The sequence below is a fragment of the Ascidia mentula genome, chromosome 5 (genome assembly GCF_947561715.1).
Source record: "Ascidia mentula chromosome 5, kaAscMent1.1, whole genome shotgun sequence".
NCBI classification, from domain to species: domain Eukaryota; kingdom Metazoa; phylum Chordata; class Ascidiacea; order Phlebobranchia; family Ascidiidae; genus Ascidia; species Ascidia mentula.
This window is the reverse complement of record NC_138570.1, coordinates 7846353-7869590: the sequence shown is the minus strand read 5'-3', so window position 1 is coordinate 7869590 and position 23238 is coordinate 7846353. Positions and strand designations below refer to the sequence as shown.

At 37.4% G+C, this 23238-nt stretch overlaps 1 protein-coding gene across 1 annotated transcript; it reads right to left on the bottom strand.

Moving 5' to 3' along the window:
* Positions 1 to 460: 460 nt before the first annotated feature.
* Positions 461 to 2170, bottom strand: LOC145902821 (choline/ethanolamine transporter flvcr2a-like). The gene is made up of 2 exons (XM_082990919.1): positions 950 to 2170; positions 461 to 589 (listed from the first exon to the last, which is right to left on the bottom strand). Exons 1-2 carry the CDS (start codon positions 2168 to 2170, stop codon positions 461 to 463), a joined length of 1350 nt encoding a protein of 449 aa, XP_082847045.1.
* Between the last annotated feature and the right edge of the window lie 21068 nt (positions 2171 to 23238).

Here is a 23238-nt window from a genome sequence, read left to right as displayed (position 1 = left end):
CGTAAAACTAGTGTTATGGTGACGCTATTGGCAAAATAAACAGGTATTAAAGATCAAAATTGTAATTGTCAAAAATGCTTTGAATTGTATTTTACTGTAAAAAGCATACTGTTGCATAACAACGTTAGTTCTAGCAATGATGAAAGTTTTTATACGTTTTCCCATTATATTTAAATGATGATAGGAATTGTTTAAACAGCTTCGTATCTTCTTCTTGTTAAATCTTCTAAAACGTTTGATTTCTGAATTGTCTCATTTCCTGTACATGGAGATATTGTTCGTCTTTTAGTGCTGTCTTGTGTAACATAAGTTGCCATTGATTTTTGAAAATAATTCCTTTCATGCAACATACCAATTTAATCTGTTTCAACTATTAATTTCAGGAAAATGTCAATTCATCTACTATCCACACGAAGTATGCAAACGTTGCACAACGCACAACCAAATCTACTGCTAGTACTTAATTTCCAATAGCAATCTCCATGGTCCGTCTGTCGTCGGTCACAATTCTTCGTACCTCCAGTGTTGCAACAAATTTAGGTGGTCGGGTTTCGTTGAGCGTTTTGTCATCAAGTGCAAAAATAAACAGCTGTTGGTAAGAAAATAAGAAATAAATATAAACTTGAACTATATTTTGCAAACGGTAACAATCAAAACACAAATGTTGAGCAATTTATGAGAAAGGGTTTGTCTATCTGCTTCTAATCAATTTAACGTTACCCAATATGGTAGAAAGTATTTTACCTGAACGCAATTAATATGAAGGTGTGTCGGACAGCAACTGTGACTGCTCTGAACAGGGAATTATATCGGTTGTGACGTTTGCGTCCAATCGTTTGTAGGAAGAAGATACAAAAATTAATAAGAATAAGCAGAAGCATAAACACAAAGTTTGAAAAATCAAAACGCCCATACCACCAAAAGTATTAAATACGGCCGCACCAAGCACCCCTAAACAAGCAGAAACAACGCACTGTAGACCAGTGAACCAGGTGGTAGGAATGGTTTCATCGATTGGGTACGTGTATTGGGTAATCATCTCTAAGATTAGAATATCAGTTGAAAAGCAGAAAGCCCCAAACATGAAGTTCGAAACCAAAATCATGGAGATTGAATCAAGTTGGTAACCCACTGCCAAAAGCGCCGTGAATATAACGTTCATGGCAGCCATAAAGATTGACAGCGGTTTGTACCGCTTACACCTGTCTATCACTTTTCCAAATATCAGGTTTCCAAACATTCCTCCCACTGCGAAGCTAGATGCGACACAACCGCTAACTATCGTCGGGTATATGCCTGAAAATATTTCTAGGTGGGTCGTGCTGATAATCTGGGATAGAAATATACTTTCGACGGTAAAAATTTGCATGAAAATACTGCCCACAATAAGCGTAAGTACATATGAAGTATTTGTAAAGAGCAACTTAGTTTCCGAAACAAATTCTTTGAATGATCTTTCCGTTTTTGGTGTGGTGTTTTTTATCGCCTGTGCATGAGTTGGGGCCGTTGGTGGTTTATCTTCGCTGTAGACGAAAAGAAACAGAACAACAAAACCGGATATCACCAATAAAGTTCCGTAGAAAATCTCCAAGTAACGCTGGCCTTCCTCTAGCTCAACTGCACTCATCGGACTGGTTCCATTATTAACGTTTTGATCAGAGTACAACAGGGTCGCCGGCAGAAGGTAACCCAGTAAATCGCCGAAACAGTATCCCAAGTAACTGAAAGACAACGCTGTACCTATTTGATGTTCTGGGAACCACACTGTCGCCAATACAGGAGGCAAAACGGCTCCGAATGTATCAGCCAGGCCTGACAAAGATTGTCCGACGAAAATGGCCAACATCAAAGATCTATTGGTGAGTGAAATCGTAACGAGTAACAATCCTGATGCAGCTAAAGTGCTTATGAGCAAAAAGAGAAATCTCAATTTAATTCGATCTTTGAACATAAACCAGACCAGAAAAGGAGTGAAGAACACCCCTCCTACACTTCTTGCGTTGCTGATCCAGTCCGCTTGGAAGTTATTTATTCGAAAAAACTGGACGTAAAATTCGTTGATCTGGCCAAAGCTGGTAAATGAAATCCCGGCGAAAGTTTGCAACAGTGTGGTTGCACCCAGAAGGGCCCACCTTTTTATATATAGACGGTTGTTATTGTTAGCCACCATTTCGATAATATTTCTATTCCTCTGAAAGAAAGCAAAATATTATAGGACACAAACCGCGCCACTATGGTATAAGATCACATTCATCGGCATGAGAATGTTATACAGCATTCATATCGTAATAAATTTCAATTATATTCACTGGGTATTCAACCCGCATTTGCCTCATGCAAATATTAATTTTACCTGTTTAATGTTTACTTGGTTAAACTTTATCCCAGTAGTTACCACCTACAGTACATGTTAAATATAGTTTTACTCTGTTGATATCTCCAGAACTAAACGCAAATGTAAACGTCTTGCTTAGGTTTCTAAATTGTCAGTCCCTGGCAAAGACTATCACAATTAACTAGATTTTTTGTCAAAAAATCTTTTTATTCCGACACGCGGATGATCAATCTTTTGCAATGCTTAGCATAGGCAGCGGCGTTTTGTAAACAAAATTTCTGAATGTTCCGTAAGAAGTGGCTTTTAAACGTCAAAACGAACGCGGACATAAGCCACGATGTGTCCATCAAAGGTTCACAGAAAAAATGTGAACGTTTTTTTCAAGTAAATTGCCTGGTGCGTGCTCTGCAATAAGTCCCTTCTTCAAAGTCTTGATAAATAAATAAATAATTCACCAATCACAAGTGCAGACAGTGCATGTGACCAAATTGAGAATGAAATCACAAAAATAGCTATTCAAAACGGGACCAAAAACGACACAAAAATGTTAGCATGACAAACACAGATTGCCAGTGGATGAGTTAATTTCCGCTTTCACAAACAAAACTTCAGTTGTCACGTTTACACCCGATATTTGTAAAAGCGACGAATTAGTTGAAATGAAAGGAAGTGAAAAAAAACAGGCGTTTGTAGTAACAGAACTTAAAACTAGTGTTACGGTGACGCTATTGGCAAAATAAACAGGTATTAAAGATCAAAATTGTAATTGTCAAAATAACAATAAAATGCTTTTTATTGTATTTTACAGTAAATGTATACTGTTTCATAACAACGTCAGTTCTAGCAATGATGAAAGTTTTTATACGTTTTCCTATTAGATTTAAATGATGATAGTAACTGTTTAAACAGCTTCGTATCTTCTTCTTGTTAAATCTTCTAAAACGTTTGATTTCTGAATTGTCTCATTTCCTGTACATGGAGATATTGTTCGTCTTTTAGTGCTGTCTTGTGTAACATAAGTTGCCATTGATTTTTGAAAATAATTCCTTTCATGCAACATACCAATTTAATCTGTTTCAACTATTAATTTCAGGAAAATGCCAGTTCATCTATTATTCACACGAAGTATGCAAACGTCGCACAACGCACAACCAAATCTACTGCTTGTACTTAATTTCCAATAGCAATCTCCATGGTCCGTCTGTTGTCGGTCATAATTCTTCGTACCTCCAGTGTTGCAACAAATTTAGGTGGTCGGGTTTCGTTGAGCGTTTTGTCATCAAGGGCAAAAATAAACAGCTGTTGGTAAGAAAATAAGAAATAAATATAAACTTGAACTATATTTTGCAAACGGTAACAAACAGAACACAAATGTTGAGCAATTTATGAGAAAGGGTTTGTCTATCTGCTACTAATTAATTTAACGTTACCCATTATGATAAAAAGTATTTTACCTGAACGCAATTAAGATCAGGGTGTGTCGGACAGCAACTGTGACTGCTCTGAACAGGGTAATATATCGGTTGTGACGTTTGCGTCCAATCGTTTGTAGGAGGAAGATACAAAAATTAATAAGAAGAGACAGAAGCATAAACACAAAGTTTGAAAAATCAAAACGCCCATACTACCGAAAGTATTAAATATGGCCGCACCAAGCACCCCTAAACAAGCAGAAACCACGCACTGTAGACCAGTCAGCCAGGTGGTAGGAATGGTCTCATCTATTGGGTACGTGTATTGGGTAATCATCTCAAAGATTAGAATATCAGTTGAAAAGCAGAAAACGCCAAACATAAAGTTCGAAACCAATATTATGGAGATTGAATCAAGTTGGTAACCCACTGCCAAAAGCGCTGTGAATATAACGTTCATGGCAGCCATGAAGATTGACAGAGGTTTGTACCGCTTACACTTGTCTATCACTTTTCCAAGTATCAGGTTTCCAAACACTCCTCCCACTGCGAAGCTAGATGCGACACAACCGCTAACTATCGTCGGGTATATGCCTGAAAATATTTCTAGGTGGGTCGTGCTGATAATCTGGGATAGAAATATACTTTCGACGGTAAAAATTTGCATGAAAATACTGCCCACAATAAGCGTAAGTACATATGAAGTATTTGTAAAGAGCAACTTTGTCTCCGATACAAATTCTTTGAATGATCTTTCCGTTTTCGCTGTGGTGTTTTTTATCGCCTGTGCGTGAGTTGGGGCCGTTGGAGGTTTATCTTCGCTGTAGACGAAAAGAAACAGAACAACAAAACCGGATATTACCAATAAAGTCCCGTAGAAAATCTCCAAGTAACGTTGGCCTTTCTCTAGCTCAACTGGGCTCATCGGACTGGTTCCATTGTTAACATTTTGATCCGAGTACAACAGGGTCGCCGGCAGAAGGTAACCCAGTAAATCGCCGAAACCGTATCCCAAGTAACCGAAAGACAACGCTGTACCTATTTGATGTTCTGGGAACCACACTGTCGCCAATACAGGAGGCAAAACGGCTCCGAATGTATCAGCCAGGCCTGACAAGGATTGTCCGACGAAAATGGCCAACATCAGAGATCTATTGGTGAGTGAGATCGTAACGAGCAACAATCCTGATGCAGCTAAAGTGCTTATCAGCAAAAAGAGAAATCTCAGTTTAATTCGATCTTTAAACATAAACCAGACCAGAAAAGGAGTGAAGAACACCCCTCCCACACTTCTTGCGTTGCTGATCCAGTCCGCTTGGAAGTTATTTATTCGAAAAAACTGGACGTAAAATTCGTTGATCTGGCCAAAGCTGGTAAATGAAATCCCGGCAAAAGTTTGCAACAGCGTAGTTGCACCCAGAAGAGCCCACCTTTTTATATATAGACGGTTGTTATTGTTAGCCACCATTTCGATAATATTTCTATTCCTCTGAAAGAAAGCAAAATATTATAGGATACAAACCGCGCCACTATGGTATAAGATCACATTCATCGGCATGAGAATGTTATACAGCATTCATATCGTAATAAATTTCAATTATATTCACTGGGTATTCAACCCGCATTTGCCTCATGCAAATATTAATTTTACCTGTTTAATGTTTACTTGGTTAAACTTTATACCAGTAGTTACCACCTACAGTACATGTTAAATATAGTTTTACTCTGTTGATATCTCCAGAACTAAACGCAAATGTAAACGTCTTGCTTAGGTTTCTAAATTGTCAGTCCCTGGCAAAGACTATGACAATTAACTAGATTTTTTGTCAAAAAATCTTTTTATTCCGACACGCGGATGATCAATGTTTTGCAATGTTTAGCATAGGCAGCGGCGTTTTGTAAACAAAATTTCTGAATGTTCCGTAAGAAGTCGCTATTAAACGTCAAAACGAACGCGGACATAAGTCACGATGTGTCCATCAAAGGTTCACAGAAAAAATGTGAACGTTTTTTTCAAGTAAATTGCCTGGTGCGTGCTCTGCAATAAGTCCCTTCTTCAAAGTCTTGATAAATAAATGAATAATTCACCAATCACACGTGAAGACAGTGCATGTGACTAAATTGAGAATGAAATCACAAAAATAGGTATTCAAAACGGGACCAAAAACGACACAAAAATGTTAGCATGACAAACACAGATTGCCAGTGGATGAGTTAATTTCCGCTTTCACAAAACAAAACTTCGGTTATCACGTTTGCACCCAATATTTGTAAAAGCGACGAATTAGTTGAAATGAAAGGAAGTGATAAAAACAGGCGTTCGTAGTAACAGAACTTAAAACTAGTGTTACGGTGACGCTATTGGCAAAATAAACAGGTATTAAAGATCAAAATTGTAATTGTCAAAATAACAATAAAATGCTTTTTATTGTATTTTACAGTAAATGTATACTGTTTCATAACAACGTCAGTTCTAGCAATGATGAAAGTTTTTATACGTTTTCCTATTAGATTTAAATGATGATAGTAACTGTTTAAACAGCTTCGTATCTTCTTCTTGTTAAATCTTCTAAAACGTTTGATTTCTGAATTGTCTCATTTCCTGTACATGGAGATATTGTTCGTCTTTTAGTGCTGTCTTGTGTAACATAAGTTGCCATTGATTTTTGAAAATAATTCCTTTCATGCAACATACCAATTTAATCTGTTTCAACTATTAATTTCAGGAAAATGCCAGTTCATCTATTATTCACACGAAGTATGCAAACGTCGCACAACGCACAACCAAATCTACTGCTTGTACTTAATTTCCAATAGCAATCTCCATGGTCCGTCTGTTGTCGGTCATAATTCTTCGTACCTCCAGTGTTGCAACAAATTTAGGTGGTCGGGTTTCGTTGAGCGTTTTGTCATCAAGGGCAAAAATAAACAGCTGTTGGTAAGAAAATAAGAAATAAATATAAACTTGAACTATATTTTGCAAACGGTAACAAACAGAACACAAATGTTGAGCAATTTATGAGAAAGGGTTTGTCTATCTGCTACTAATTAATTTAACGTTACCCATTATGATAAAAAGTATTTTACCTGAACGCAATTAAGATCAGGGTGTGTCGGACAGCAACTGTGACTGCTCTGAACAGGGTAATATATCGGTTGTGACGTTTGCGTCCAATCGTTTGTAGGAGGAAGATACAAAAATTAATAAGAAGAGACAGAAGCATAAACACAAAGTTTGAAAAATCAAAACGCCCATACTACCGAAAGTATTAAATATGGCCGCACCAAGCACCCCTAAACAAGCAGAAACCACGCACTGTAGACCAGTCAGCCAGGTGGTAGGAATGGTCTCATCTATTGGGTACGTGTATTGGGTAATCATCTCAAAGATTAGAATATCAGTTGAAAAGCAGAAAACGCCAAACATAAAGTTCGAAACCAATATTATGGAGATTGAATCAAGTTGGTAACCCACTGCCAAAAGCGCTGTGAATATAACGTTCATGGCAGCCATGAAGATTGACAGAGGTTTGTACCGCTTACACTTGTCTATCACTTTTCCAAGTATCAGGTTTCCAAACACTCCTCCCACTGCGAAGCTAGATGCGACACAACCGCTAACTATCGTCGGGTATATGCCTGAAAATATTTCTAGGTGGGTCGTGCTGATAATCTGGGATAGAAATATACTTTCGACGGTAAAAATTTGCATGAAAATACTGCCCACAATAAGCGTAAGTACATATGAAGTATTTGTAAAGAGCAACTTTGTCTCCGATACAAATTCTTTGAATGATCTTTCCGTTTTCGCTGTGGTGTTTTTTATCGCCTGTGCGTGAGTTGGGGCCGTTGGAGGTTTATCTTCGCTGTAGACGAAAAGAAACAGAACAACAAAACCGGATATTACCAATAAAGTCCCGTAGAAAATCTCCAAGTAACGTTGGCCTTTCTCTAGCTCAACTGGGCTCATCGGACTGGTTCCATTGTTAACATTTTGATCCGAGTACAACAGGGTCGCCGGCAGAAGGTAACCCAGTAAATCGCCGAAACCGTATCCCAAGTAACCGAAAGACAACGCTGTACCTATTTGATGTTCTGGGAACCACACTGTCGCCAATACAGGAGGCAAAACGGCTCCGAATGTATCAGCCAGGCCTGACAAGGATTGTCCGACGAAAATGGCCAACATCAGAGATCTATTGGTGAGTGAGATCGTAACGAGCAACAATCCTGATGCAGCTAAAGTGCTTATCAGCAAAAAGAGAAATCTCAGTTTAATTCGATCTTTAAACATAAACCAGACCAGAAAAGGAGTGAAGAACACCCCTCCCACACTTCTTGCGTTGCTGATCCAGTCCGCTTGGAAGTTATTTATTCGAAAAAACTGGACGTAAAATTCGTTGATCTGGCCAAAGCTGGTAAATGAAATCCCGGCAAAAGTTTGCAACAGCGTAGTTGCACCCAGAAGAGCCCACCTTTTTATATATAGACGGTTGTTATTGTTAGCCACCATTTCGATAATATTTCTATTCCTCTGAAAGAAAGCAAAATATTATAGGATACAAACCGCGCCACTATGGTATAAGATCACATTCATCGGCATGAGAATGTTATACAGCATTCATATCGTAATAAATTTCAATTATATTCACTGGGTATTCAACCCGCATTTGCCTCATGCAAATATTAATTTTACCTGTTTAATGTTTACTTGGTTAAACTTTATACCAGTAGTTACCACCTACAGTACATGTTAAATATAGTTTTACTCTGTTGATATCTCCAGAACTAAACGCAAATGTCTTGCTTAGGTTTCTAAATTGTCAGTCCCTGGCAAAGACTATGACAATTAACTAGATTTTTTGTCAAAAAATCTTTTTATTCCGACACGCGGATGATCAATGTTTTGCAATGTTTAGCATAGGCAGCGGCGTTTTGTAAACAAAATTTCTGAATGTTCCGTAAGAAGTCGCTATTAAACGTCAAAACGAACGCGGACATAAGTCACGATGTGTCCATCAAAGGTTCACAGAAAAAATGTGAACGTTTTTTTCAAGTAAATTGCCTGGTGCGTGCTCTGCAATAAGTCCCTTCTTCAAAGTCTTGATAAATAAATGAATAATTCACCAATCACACGTGAAGACAGTGCATGTGACTAAATTGAGAATGAAATCACAAAAATAGGTATTCAAAACGGGACCAAAAACGACACAAAAATGTTAGCATGACAAACACAGATTGCCAGTGGATGAGTTAATTTCCGCTTTCACAAAACAAAACTTCGGTTATCACGTTTGCACCCAATATTTGTAAAAGCGACGAATTAGTTGAAATGAAAGGAAGTGATAAAAACAGGCGTTCGTAGTAACAGAACTTAAAACTAGTGTTATGGTGACGCTATTGGCAAAATAAACGGGTATTAAAGATCAAAATTGTAACTGTCAAAATAACAATAAAATGCTTTTTATTGTATTTTACAGTAAATGTATATACTGTTGCATAACAACTTCAGTTCTAGCAATGATGAAAGTTTTTACACGTTTTCCCATTATATTTAAATGATGATAGGAATTGTTCAAAAAGCTTCGTGTTTTCGTCTTGTTAAATCTTCTAAAACGTTTGATTTCTGAATTGTCCCATTTCCTGTACATGGAGATATTGTTTGTCTTTTAGTGCTGTCTTGTGTAACATAAGTTGCCGTTGATTTTGAAAATAATTCCTTTCATGCAACATACCAATTTAATCTGTTTCAACTATTAATTTCAGGAAAATGCCAGTTCATCTATTATTCAACGGGAGGTATGCAAACGTCGCACAACGCACAACCAAATCTACTGCTAGTATTTAATTCCCAATAGCAATCTACATGGTCCGTCTGTCGTCGGTCATAATTCTTCGTACCTCCAGTGTTGCAACAAATTTAGGTGATCGGGTTTCGTTGAGCGTTTTGTCGTCAAGTGCAAAAATGAACAGCTGTTGGTAAGAAAATAGGAAATAAATATAAATTTGAACTATATTTTGAAAACGGTAACAAACAGAACACAAATTGTGTGCAATTTATGAGAAAGGGTTTGTCTATAGCTACTACTAATTAATTTAACGTTACCCATTATGATAGAAAGTATTTTACCTGAACGCAATTAAGATCAGGGTGTGTCGGACAGCAACTGTGACTGCTCTGAACAGGGAAATATATCGGTTGTGACGTTTGCGTCCAATCGTTTGTAGGAAGAAGATACAAAAATTAATAAGAAGAGACAGAAGCATAAACACAAAGTTTGAAAAATCAAAACGCCCATACCACCAAAAGTATTATATACGGCCGCACCAAACACCCCTAAACAAGCAGAAACCACGCACTGTAGACCAGTCAGCCAGGTGGTAGAAATGGTCTCATCGATTGGGTACGTGTATTGGGTAATCATCTCTAAGGTCAGAATATCAGTTGAAACGCAGAAAGCCCCAAACATGAAGTTCGAAACCAAAATCATGGAGATTGAATCAAGTTGGTAACCCACTGCCAAAAGCGCCGTGAATATAACGTTCATCGCAGCCATAAAGATTGACAGCGGTTTGTACCGCTTACACCTATCTATCACTTTTCCAAATATCAGGCTTCCAAACACTCCTCCCACTGCGAAGCTAGATGCCACACAACCGCTAACTATCGTCGGGTGTATGCCGGAAAATATTTCTAGGTGGGTCGTGCTGATAATCTGGGATAGAAATATACTTTCGACGGTAAAAATTTGCATGAAAATACTGCCCACAATAAGCGTAAGTACATATGAAGTATTTGTAAACAGCAACTTTGTTTCCGAAACAAATTCTTTGAATGATTTTTCCGTTTTTGGTGTGGTGTTTTTTATCGCCTGTGCGTGAGTTGGGGCCGTTGGAGGTTTATCTTCGCTGTAGACGAAAAGAAACAGAACAAGAAAACCGGATATTACCAATAAAGTTCCGTAGAAAATCTCCAAGTAACGTTGGCCTTCCTCTAGCTCAACTGTGCTCATCGGACTGGTTCCATTGTTAACGTTTTGATCCGAGTACAACAGGGTCGCCGGCAGAAGGTAGCCCAGTAAATCGCCGCAAGCATATCCCAAGTAACCGAAAGACAACGCTGTACCTATTTGATGTTCTGGGAACCACACTGTCGCCAATACAGGAGGCAAAACGGCTCCGAATGTATCAGCCAGGCCTGACAAGGATTGTCCGACGAAAATGGCCAACATCAAAGATCTATTGGTGAGTGAGATCGTAACGAGCAACAATCCTGATGCAGCTAAAGTGCTTACAAGCAAAAAGAGAAATCTCAGTTTAATTCGATCTTTAAACATAAACCAGACCAGAAAAGGAGTGAAGAACACCCCTCCCACACTTCTTGCGTTGCTGATCCAGTCCGCTTGGAAGTTATTTATTCGAAAAAACTGGGCGTAAAATTCGTTGATCTGGCCAAAGCTGGTAAATGAAATCCCGGCGAAAGTTTGCAACAGTGTAGTTGCACCCAGAAGGGCCCACCTTTTTATATATAGACGGTTGTTATTGTTAGCCACCATTTCGGTAATATTTCTATCTCGCTGAAAGAAAGCAAAGTATTACAGGACACAAACTGCGCCACTATGGTAAGATCACATCCATCGGCATGAGAATGTATACAGCATTCAGATCGTAACAAATTTCAATTAAACTCACTGGGTATACTACCCGCTTTTGCCTCACGCAAATATTAATTTTAGTTGTTAAATATTTAGTTGGATAAACTTTGTACCAGCAATTAGCATTACAGTACATGATAAACATAGTTAAAAGAAACACTTTCTTTTACTCTGCTGATATCTCCAGAACTAAACACAAATGTAAACGTCTTGCTTAGGTTTCTAAATAGTCAGTCCCTGGCAAAGACTATGACAATTAACTAGTTTATTTTATCAAAAAAACTTTTTATATCGACACGCGGATGATCAATCTTTTGCAATGCTTAGCATAGGCAGCGGCGTTTTGTAAACAAAATATCCGAATGTTCCGTAAGAAGTCGCTATTAAATGTCAAACCGAACGCGAACACAAGGCACGATGTGTCCATCAAAGGTTCACAGAAAAAATGTGAATGTTTTTTTCAAGTAAAGTGCCTGGTGTGCTCTGCAACAAGTCCCTCATTCAGAGTCTTGATAAATAAATGAATAAATCACCAATCACACGTGGAGACAGTGTATGTGACCAAATTGAGAATATAATCACAAAAATAGGTATTCAAAAAGGGACCAAAAACGACACAAAAATGTTAGCATGACAAACACAGATTGCCAGTGGATGAGTTAATTTCCGCTTTCACAAAACAAAACTTCGGTTGTCACGTTTGCACCCAATATTTGTAAAAGCGACGAATTAGTTGAAATGAAAGTAATTGAAATATACAGGCGTTTGTAGTAACAGAACTTAAAACTAGTGTTACGGTGACGCTATTGGCAAAATAAACGGGTATTAAAGATCAAAATTGTAACTGTCAAAATAACAATAAAATGCTTTTTATTGTATTTTACAGTAAATGTATACTGTTTCATAAGAACGTCAGTTTTAGCAATGATGAAAGTTTTTTATACGTTTTCCTATTAGATTTAAATGATGATAGTAACTGTTGAAACAGCTTCCTATCTTCTTCTTGTTAAATCTTCTAAAACGTTTGATTTCTGAATTGTCTCATTTCCTGTACATGGAGATATTGTTCGTCTTTTAGTGCTGTCTTGTGTAACATAAGTTGCCATTGATTTTTTGAAAATAATTCGTTTTATGCAACATACCAATTTAATCTGTTTCAACTATTAATTTCCGGTATATCCGAGTTCATCTATTATCCACACGAAGTATGCAAACGTCGCACAACGCACAACCAAATCTACTGCTAGTATTTAATTCCCAATAGCAATTTACATGGTCCGTCTGTCGTCGGTCATCATTCTTCGTACCTCCAGTGTTGCAACAAATTTAGGTGGTCGCGGGTTTCGTTAAGCGTTTTGTCGTCAAGTGCAAAAATGAACAGCTGTTGGTAAGAAAATAAGAAATAAATATAAATTTGAACTATATTTTGCAAACGGTAACAATCAAAACACAAATGTTGAGCAATTTATGAGAAAGGGTTTGTCTCTATCTGCTTCTAATCAATTTAACGGTACCCATTATGATAGAAAGTATTTTACCTGAACGCAATTAAGATCAGGGTGTGTCGGACAGCAACTGTGACTGCTCTGAACAGGGTAATATATCGGTTGTGACGTTTGCGTCCAATCGTTTGTAGGAGGAAGATACAAAAATTAATAAGAAGAGACAGAAGCATAAACACAAAGTTTGAAAAATCAAAACGCCCATACCACCGAAAGTATTAAATATGGCCGCACCAAGCACCCCTAAACAAGCAGAAACCACGCACTGTAGACCAGTCAACCAGGTGGTAGGAATGGTCTCATCTATTGGGTACGTGTATTGGGTAATCATCTCAAAGATTAGAATATCAGTTGAAAAGCAGAAAACGCCAAACATAAAGTTCGAAACCAATATCATGGAGATTGAATTAAGTTGGTAACCCACTGCCAAAAGCGCCGTGAATATAACGTTCATCGCAGCCATAAAGATTGACAGCGGTTTGTACCGCTTACACTTGTCTATCACTTTTCCAAGTATCAGGTTTCCAAACACTCCTCCCACTGCGAAGCTAGATGCGACACAACCGCTAACTATCGTCGGGTATATGCCTGAAAATATTTCTAGGTGGGTCGTGCTGATAATCTGGGATAGAAATATACTTTCGACGGTAAAAATTTGCATGAAAATACTGCCGACAATAAGCGTAAGTACATATGAAGTATTTGTAAAGAGCAACTTTGTCTCCGATACAAATTCTTTAAAAGATCTTTCCGTTTTCGCTGTGGTGTTTTTTATCGCCTGTGCCTGAGTTGGGGCCGTTGGAGGTTTATCTTCGCTGTAGACGAAAAGAAACAGAACAACAAAACCGGATATTACCAATAAAGTTCCGTAGAAAATCTCCAAGTAACGTTGGCCTTTCTCTAGCTCAACTGGGCTCATCGGACTGGTTCCATTGTTAACATTTTGATCAGAGTACAACAGGGTCGCCGGCAGAAGGTAACCCAGTAAATCGCCGAAACCGTATCCCAAGTAACCGAAAGACAACGCTGTACCTATTTGATGTTCTGGGAACCACACTGTCGCCAATACAGGAGGCAAAACGGCTCCGAATGTATCAGCCAGGCCTGACAAGGATTGTCCGACGAAAATGGCCAACATCAAAGATCTATTGGTGAGTGAGATCGTAACGAGCAACAATCCTGATGCAGCTAAAGTGCTTATCAGCAAAAAGAGAAATCTCAGTTTAATTCGATCTTTGAACATAAACCAGACCAGAATAGGAGTGAAGAACACCCCTCCCACACTTCTTGCGTTGCTGATCCAGTCCGCTTGGAAGTTATTTATTCGAAAAAACTGGACGTAAAATTCGTTGATCTGGCCAAAGCTGGTAAATGAAATCCCGGCAAAAGTTTGCAACAGCGTAGTTGCACCCAGAAGGGCCCACCTTTTTGAATATAGACGACTGTTATTGTTAGCCTCCATTTCAATAATATTTCTATCTCGCTGAAAGAAAGCAAAATATTATAGGATACAAACCGTGCCACTATGGTATAAGATCACATTCATCGGCATGAGAATGTATACAGCATTCATATCGTAACAAATTTCAATTATATTCACTGGGTATTCAACCCGCATTTGCCTCATGCAAATATTAAATTTACCTGTTTAATGTTTACTTGGTTAAACTTTATCCCAGTAGTTACCACCTACAGTACATGTTAAATATAGTTTTACTCTGTTGATATCTCCAGAACTAAACGCAAATGTAAACGTCTTGCTTAGGTTTCTAAATTGTCAGTCCCTGGCAAAGACTATGACAATTAACTAGATTTTTTGTCAAAAAATCTTTTTATTCCGACACGCGGATGATCAATCTTTTGCAATGCTTAGCATAGGCAGCGGCGTTTTGTAAACAAAATTTCTGAATGTTCCGTAAGAAGTCGCTTTTAAACGTCAAAACGAACGCGCACATAAGCCACGACGTGTCCATCAAAGGTTCACAGAAAAAATGTGAACGTTTTTTTCAAGTAAATTGCCTGGTGCGTGCTCTGCAATAAGTCCCTTCTTCAAAGTCTTGATAAATAAATGAATAAATCACCAATCACACGTGGAGACAGTGTATGTGGCCAAATTGAGAATGAAATCACAAAAATAGGTATTCAAAACGGGACCAAAAACGACACAAAAATGTTAGCATGACAAACACAGATTGCCAGTGGATGAGTTAATTTCCGCTTTCACAAACAGAACTTCGGTTGTCACGTTTACACCCGATATTTGTGAAAGCGACGAATTAGTTGAAATGAAAGTAATTGAAATATACAGGCGTTCGTATAGTAACAGAACGTAAAACTAGTGTTATGGTGACGCTATTGGCAAAATAAACAGGTATTAAAGATCAAAATTGTAATTGTCAAAAATGCTTTGAATTGTATTTTACTGTAAAAAGCATACTGTTGCATAACAACGTTAGTTCTAGCAATGATGAAAGTTTTTATACGTTTTCCCATTATATTTAAATGATGATAGGAATTGTTTAAACAGCTTCGTATCTTCTTCTTGTTAAATCTTCTAAAACGTTTGATTTCTGAATTGTCTCATTTCCTGTACTTGGAGATATTGTTTGTCTTTTAGTGCTGTCTTGTGTAACATAAGTTGCCATTGATTTTTGAAAATAATTCCTTTCATGCAACATACCAATTTAATCTGTTTCAACTATTAATTTCAGGAAAATGCCAATTCATCTACTATCCACACGAAGTATGCAAACGTTGCACAACGCACAACCAAATCTACTGCTAGTACTTAATTTCCAATAGCAATCTCCATGGTCCGTCTGTCGTCGGTCACAATTCTTCGTACCTCCAGTGTTGCAACAAATTTAGGTGGTCGGGTTTCGTTGAGCGTTTTGTCATCAAGTGCAAAAATAAACAGCTGTTGGTAAGAAAATAAGAAATAAATATAAACTTGAACTATATTTTGCAAACGGTAACAATCAAAACACAAATGTTGAGCAATTTATGAGAAAGGGTTTGTCTATCTGCTTCTAATCAATTTAACGTTACCCAATATGGTAGAAAGTATTTTACCTGAACGCAATTAATATGAAGGTGTGTCGGACAGCAACTGTGACTGCTCTGAACATGGAATTATATCGGTTGTGACGTTTGCGTCCAATCGTTTGTAGGAAGAAGATACAAAAATTAATAAGAATAAGCAGAAGCATAAACACAAAGTTTGAAAAATCAAAACGCCCATACCACCAAAAGTATTAAATACGGCCGCACCAAGCACCCCTAAACAAGCAGAAACAACGCACTGTAGACCAGTGAACCAGGTGGTAGGAATGGTTTCATCGATTGGGTACGTGTATTGGGTAATCATCTCTAAGATTAGAATATCAGTTGAAAAGCAGAAAGCCCCAAACATGAAGTTCGAAACCAAAATCATGGAGATTGAATCAAGTTGGTAACCCACTGCCAAAAGCGCCGTGAATATAACGTTCATGGCAGCCATAAAGATTGACAGCGGTTTGTACCGCTTACACCTGTCTATCACTTTTCCAAATATCAGGTTTCCAAACATTCCTCCCACTGCGAAGCTAGATGCGACACAACCGCTAACTATCGTCGGGTGTATGCCTGAAAATATTTCCAGGTGGGTCGTGCTTATAATCTGGGATAGAAATATACTTTCGACGGTAAAAATTTGCATGAAAATACTGCCCACAATAAGCGTAAGTACATATGAAGTATTTGTAAAGAGCAACTTTGTTTCCGAAACTAATTCTTTGAATGATCTTTCCGTTTTTGGTGTGGTGTTTTTTATCGCCTGTGCGTGAGTTGGGGCCGTTGGAGGTTTATCTTCGCTGTAGACGAAAAGAAACAGAACAACAAAACCGGATATCACCAATAAAGTTCCGTAGAAAATCTCCAAGTAACGCTGGCCTTCCTCTAGCTCAACTGCACTCATCGGACTGGTTCCATTATTAACGTTTTGATCAGAGTACAACAGGATCGCCGGCAGAAGGTAACCCAGTAAATCGCCGAAAGCATATCCCAAGTAACCGAAAGACAACGCTGTACCTATTTGATGTTCTGGGAACCACACTGTCGCCAATACAGGAGTCAAAATGGCTCCGAATGTATCAGCCAGGCCTGACAAGGATTGTCCGACGAAAATGGCCAACATCAAAGATCTATTGGTGAGTGAGATCGTAACGAGCAACAATCCTGATGCAGCTAAAGTGCTTATGAGCAAAAAGAGCAATCTCAATTTAATTAGATCTTTAAACATAAACCAGACCAGAAAAGGAGTGAAGAACACCCCTCCCACACTTCTTGCGTTGCTGATCCAGTCCGCTTGGAAGTTATTTATTCGAAAAAACTGGACGTAAAATTCATTGATCTGGCCAAAGCTGGTAAATGAAATCCCGGCGAAAATTTGCAACAGTGTAGTTGCACCCAGAAGGGCCCACCTTTTTGTATATAGACGGTTGTTGTTGTTAGCCTCCATTTCGATAATATATCTATCTCGCTGAAAGAAAGCAAAAAATTATAGGACACAAACCGCGTCACTGTGGTAAGATCATTCATCGGCATGTGAATGTATACAGCATTCACATCGTAACAAATTTCAATTAAATTCACTGGGTATTCAACCCGCTTTTGTCTTATGCAAATATTAATTTTTGCTGTTAAATCTTTACTTGGATAACCTTTGTACCAGCAGTTACCACCTACAGTATATGATATACATAGTTGAAAAAACACTTTCTTTTACTCTTCTGACATCTCCAGAATTTAACCCAAATGTAAACGTCTTGCTAAGGTTTCTAAATAGTCAGTCCCTCCGTGACAATTACCTAGTTTTTTTTATCAAAAAAACTTTTTATTTCGACGCAATTGATGATCAATCTGTTGCAACGCTTAGCATTGGCAGCGACGTATGGCAAACATGTTTTGTAAGAAGCCGCTATTAAATGTCAAACCTAACACGAACACAAGCCACGATGTGTCCATTAAACAAACAAATGCAGAAGAAATGTGAACGTTTTTTTAATTAAAGTGCATGTTCTGCACTGCAATAACTCCCATCTTCGAAGTCGTGGCAAATAAATGAATAAATCACCAATTACACGTGGAGACAATGTACGTGTCCGAATTAATTGAAATCACAAACATAGGCTTTGAAAAAGGGACCAAATACGTCACAAAATGTTAGCATGTCACGTTATTTGTTAAAGCGATGAATTAGTTGACATGAAAGTAAGTGAAATATACAGGTGTTCTTAGTAACAGAACTTAAAACTATTATTATGGTGGCGATATTGGCAAAATAAACGCATATTAAAGATCATTTCAAAAGGTTTCTAATGATGTCGGTTGCATCGCAAACACGTTGAGGCATTATATTTCATACATGTGCTAAGCTTCCACGATAATCCAAAGATTGATTTGTAATGAAACCATCGTAGCGTGCTGATATAATATATAACAATAAGCTATATATGTCAAGATGTGTGAAGACATATATGTATGTAACATACCACAAGCAACTGATAATCAATGTCGTTATCAATTATAAAACATAATTGTAGTAGGGTTGTGTAACATAACACAAGCAACTATTCACATTCTAGAGTTCGCCCGTTTTCTTTTATTTAAAGAAATAAATTTCGCCCCAGTAGTATCAGGTAATGTTTTTGGGCATAATGAACTTTTTAAAAGAGGTCCGTGACCACCAAAAGGTTGGGACCCATGCGATGATACCGTCACCCATTAGCAGAGAGATTTGTAACATAGTTCAGAGCCAGTGTTGGGCGAAGAAATGTCCTTGAAAATTCGTTCTCCGCTTAAGGGATCCTCATAATCCTTATATAAGACTTTTTTAAACACTTTGAAACCGCATTTTTTGGCCCAGTTTTGTGACGCCTTCGAGTTTGTGACAGTTATCATCATGTTTCGCCCAGAGTCGTGCGCCAATTTTTCACACCTGTAAATAAAAAAAATGCTGACACTCGTTGGATTTTTGCAAATATGTCTTTTTGTGGATGTAACGAAATGCATTACGCAAGCCCTACAGGAAGGGGTGCAGTCGGTGCGGCGCACCAGGGCCCATACTAGTCTAGAGGGGCATTGAATGTCGAAAGGGGCCTATGACTAACAGTATTTGGTTTGAAATTAGTGTTTCAACCTAAAATGTTGTGTATTTAAAAACACTACTCGGGTCGGCAACGGTAAAAGTTATGAGATGTTCAGGATGAACCATTGGTCTGTACTTTAGCCTACCTCCTCAGGAGCCGCGTCGCAATCCCCTTGTTTTGATATCGTGGGTTAACGATGATGATGTCAAGATAGACGAAGGTGTTTTCTTTGACAATTTGCGGAACTTCTTCCATCATTTCCTCATCGAACTAAAATAAAGACAAATTCACAGAAAACGTAACATAAACGTTGAATCAATGGCAACATCCAAAAACAAATAATTACCTAAAATGACCTATAACAAATGGTATAGGAAAAGCCAAGTACCCTGCAGTTGGTTTGGTGAATATACGAACCGTAAGTAGTTTGGTGAGGGTTGTTGTATTTTCATTCAAATCAAAATTCTTCGGCTCAATAGGATTTTTCCAGCACGTAACAAAAGCACAACCTACAAGTTCATCTGACGCCACATCGAACAAACCGACTGACAATCCTTGCGAAACGACCGTCTGTACAAAAATTGTTGATAGCAATCGTAATTTGTGAGACAAAATCATTTTGACTACAACTTTACCTTCATGTACGCTTTGACATATATGTTCTTTTCTAGTAATGACAGTTTAATAGTTTTTGCAGTGATTTCCTCTTCGAAGTAGGTGAAAAGTATATTTTTAATGCACTGTTCGTCACTGATATTAAGCACCCGCATGCGAGAATTCATTGTAGGTCTGTAATGGAAATGGAATAAATCCAAGCCAACACTTACAAAATTATTTGCTGTTTTACCTTTATCTAAAAAACAATTGCAACACCAAATGTAATGTGTACTGCCTTTAAGTGTGATGATATTGTTAGGAAAAGTTTACGTATGGCGAATTTCGAAAATAACGTTTTCGAATATTACAATGTGCTTACACTGTGAACAGCAATCATAACATTACTAATGAGTAATAGTAATAAAAGTACAACAACAAAGAAAAATACATTTGTAAATCATTAAAAAAATCACTCAAGGATGTTTTCCGTTAGATTAGCATTGCACAAAAATAGGTAATAACTCGATTTTATTTATAACATCAACCTATTGCATATAAATATCCAAAAGAAATTTATTTAGGGACAAAATTAGTGACGTCTGTACCTTGCACATGAAAATTTTCAAATGAAAAATCAATCAGCAAAACCAGCCTCATTTTTTTGTAAATTATTCATAAGGTCTAGATTTTCACTACAGTATTCATATGCAACACAGTTGATATGTTTCTATTTCCTTGCAAGTACCCGAACATAGCTGAGAAGGCAAAGTTACACTGTTGCTGTGGACTAGACATCTAACTGTGCTCAACGACACGTGTCCCTTTTTTCTATTGGAAGAAAGCTAACTGCGCTTCAGTTTTGTCCTCAAAAATAGTATGCTTGGGTAGCAACGTAGCACATTTGATTTTGGCATTGCCAAGTAAACATAATTTAATATTTCATGTTTCGATAAAAACAACATTCGTCGATGTACAGCAAAAAGTTTTGTAAGAAAAAACTCATTTGTCGTCATGATTTTTCTGTTATATGTGTACATATTTCGCCTACATTTAGGCATTGTCAGTATCACTGAAAAAAAACGCGTTTTAAAACAATCTACGGCAAATAACCGCTGTGTTACGTGTGATCAGTGTCCTGTGTTCTGAACAGCTGGGTTCCAGTCGGCAGGCATTCCTTCGGATTTTTTTACATTTCCGCAATTACGCTGCGTTCTTTTGCTTTTCTCGCTTCGATCTCACTGTTTCACAAGTTTTGTATTACAGAGTTGTTCGTTCTTACGTTTTCAGTAGTCTGTAGCAGCTGACAGGATCTGTACATAGTGTACAGTCCTGACAGACACGTATCAGTTTATGTGTTTTTTCTTTTTAATACGCTTCGTTTTTTCGTGATACTGATGATGTCTAAAAGTAGGCGAAATATAATTTTTCTGTTCGTAACAAAAAAATGACGATTATAACGACGAACGAGTTTTTTTACAACTTTTAACTAAAAAAAAATTAGATACCAAATGTTACAATCTGTGTCCGAGGGAAAACAAGAAAAAAGTGCCTAAATGTCAAAAATTGTGATGGCGAATTGATTGTCTTTGGATTAACGTAATAGAAAAATTGTTTCAAAACTTGGTACGAACAGTTGGGCTTTCTTTTGTCACATAATTGCCTTTTCCCACCCTCACCAAGTTTGCGGTTCATAGATTATTCAGAATCGCTTGTCGTTTACAACGTTTACAAATACTCGAAGTAACCATTCTATATCTTGTAGTTTCATTTGGAATGCGGTCATACGTTTGCCATATTCAAAAAGAGATTGTTTATACCTGTGATTGGTATGAGGTATACGCGGTAACTACGAAGAACACGCATGTAACGTTACAGCGACCGTCAGCACACACATGTGCGTGCACGAGAAAAAAGGTCAGTGAAAAAAATCCCCAATGTAGATAGTTTTCCAGTGGCAAACAAGCTTGCGGTTTGTTGCTATCGCTGGCAAACGATAATTGCTTCTCTCGATGGTTCGAAAGTTAGCTCTTTAAAACCGCGGTTTGTGTGCGGAAATACCCATCGTTGTAAGAGTTTGTTTAGCGTGAGTTGACGTTTCTATGGCTACCGAAAAGTGGAACACGTGTTTCTGCTAGACGTGCTAGTTGCGGTTAATTCCAGACTTTTTTCTTCGCCTGAAGGTAAATTTCTGTTTTTGGTGATGGTACTTATATTCTTTGACAATTTCTGCTCAGGCTAAACAAAAAAATTCCCCAAAGTGATTTACCGCGTTTTATTGAAGAACTTCTATCTAAACAAATGCATTTTCCGTTAATCTTTACCTACACCATTGTGACGTCTGGACCAATGTTGGCGCAATGTCGGATCCATGATTTATTGGTGTTGGGAATGGCAATTGTTTGACTGACATTTTTTTTATGGTATTTAATGAACATGCATGCTTCAAACACCTAATAAATTTTATATAGCCTATATATAAGCTTTTGGCTGATGAATTAATTCATATTCCTAACATGCTTTCTGTAATACACAAAACATACTGCAAAAGAACTAATGTGTTTTGCAATAAGGCCTTGTTGTAATTTAAAACAATAATATATATACTTAACATTAAAATTTATGTACTTGATTGCATAACCTTAAATTCACTGTCAAAATGGTTTATTTTAAATAGTATATATGTACAATTAATTATTGCACATTCCTACAAGTGATGTTCCTTAAAATTGCAGAGGTTTGGGTAATTCAATGGTTCCAACTGATGCAAAATATTATTTTGACACGGGAGCTTCCATCTGCTATCTTATCATTTTAAAACATTTTATTATAATAAACCAATGTATATGGACATTCAAACACACCTTTATTAGATTCTTTAAAACAGATAGGCCATTTGTTCCTTTAATTTTTTCAATGAAAATGTAAATAAATCGAATGAAACCAAACTTTGACTGTTACTTCCAGTTTGTTATGGGAATATAAAATTTATTTCGGTATTAATAGTATAGTCTACAAAATATTTAATGGTGTGCAAAGAGAAATCGTAACTTATTTACCATGCTCCAGAGTACGTTAGGTGTGCATGTTATTGGAATGATTTGTGGAAGTGCAAAGTATTTTTGGTGGTGTGCAAATATGCACATACCATTATGATGATTAAAATAAACAAAATGTGAGGCTAAATGTACGAAATAAAAATAATGTTGCAAAATAAAACACAAATATACACACAGTAGCAAAGGAACCTATAAGTCCACAAAATGCAAGTTTACACTTTGCAACAATATAAATCTTAATAAACCCCTATCAAAGACAGTTTGTTTCAAAAATATGGATAGTGTACATACTGATGACCATACCATTGTTGGACCCTATGCATTTTCTCCTATTTTGCTGACAATGTATTTTTTTCCTTTGCTGGTATTATGTTCTGCAGACCATGGCTGTGTCAACACTGCCGGTCTGATTGACCTAAATTCATATGGCACTGTTGTAATGGCTGGTTCCTGTACTTTTGCTTAGTTGTTAAGGAAGTTTTCCCAGACTAATACCGTTTAGCAATTTGAAGTTGAATGTCATATGCCTAGTTTTAAACTCAAGTGGATTTTT

Coding starts and splice junctions, on each gene's coding strand:
- LOC145902821 (XM_082990919.1), bottom strand. CDS start 2,170: ATGGTGGCTAACAATAACAACCGTCTATATATAAAAAGGTGGGCCCTT. Junction 590..949: donor TTGTTTCTGCTTGTTTAGGG/GTGCTTGGTGCG, acceptor TCTTACCAACAG/CTGTTTATTTTTGCACTTGA.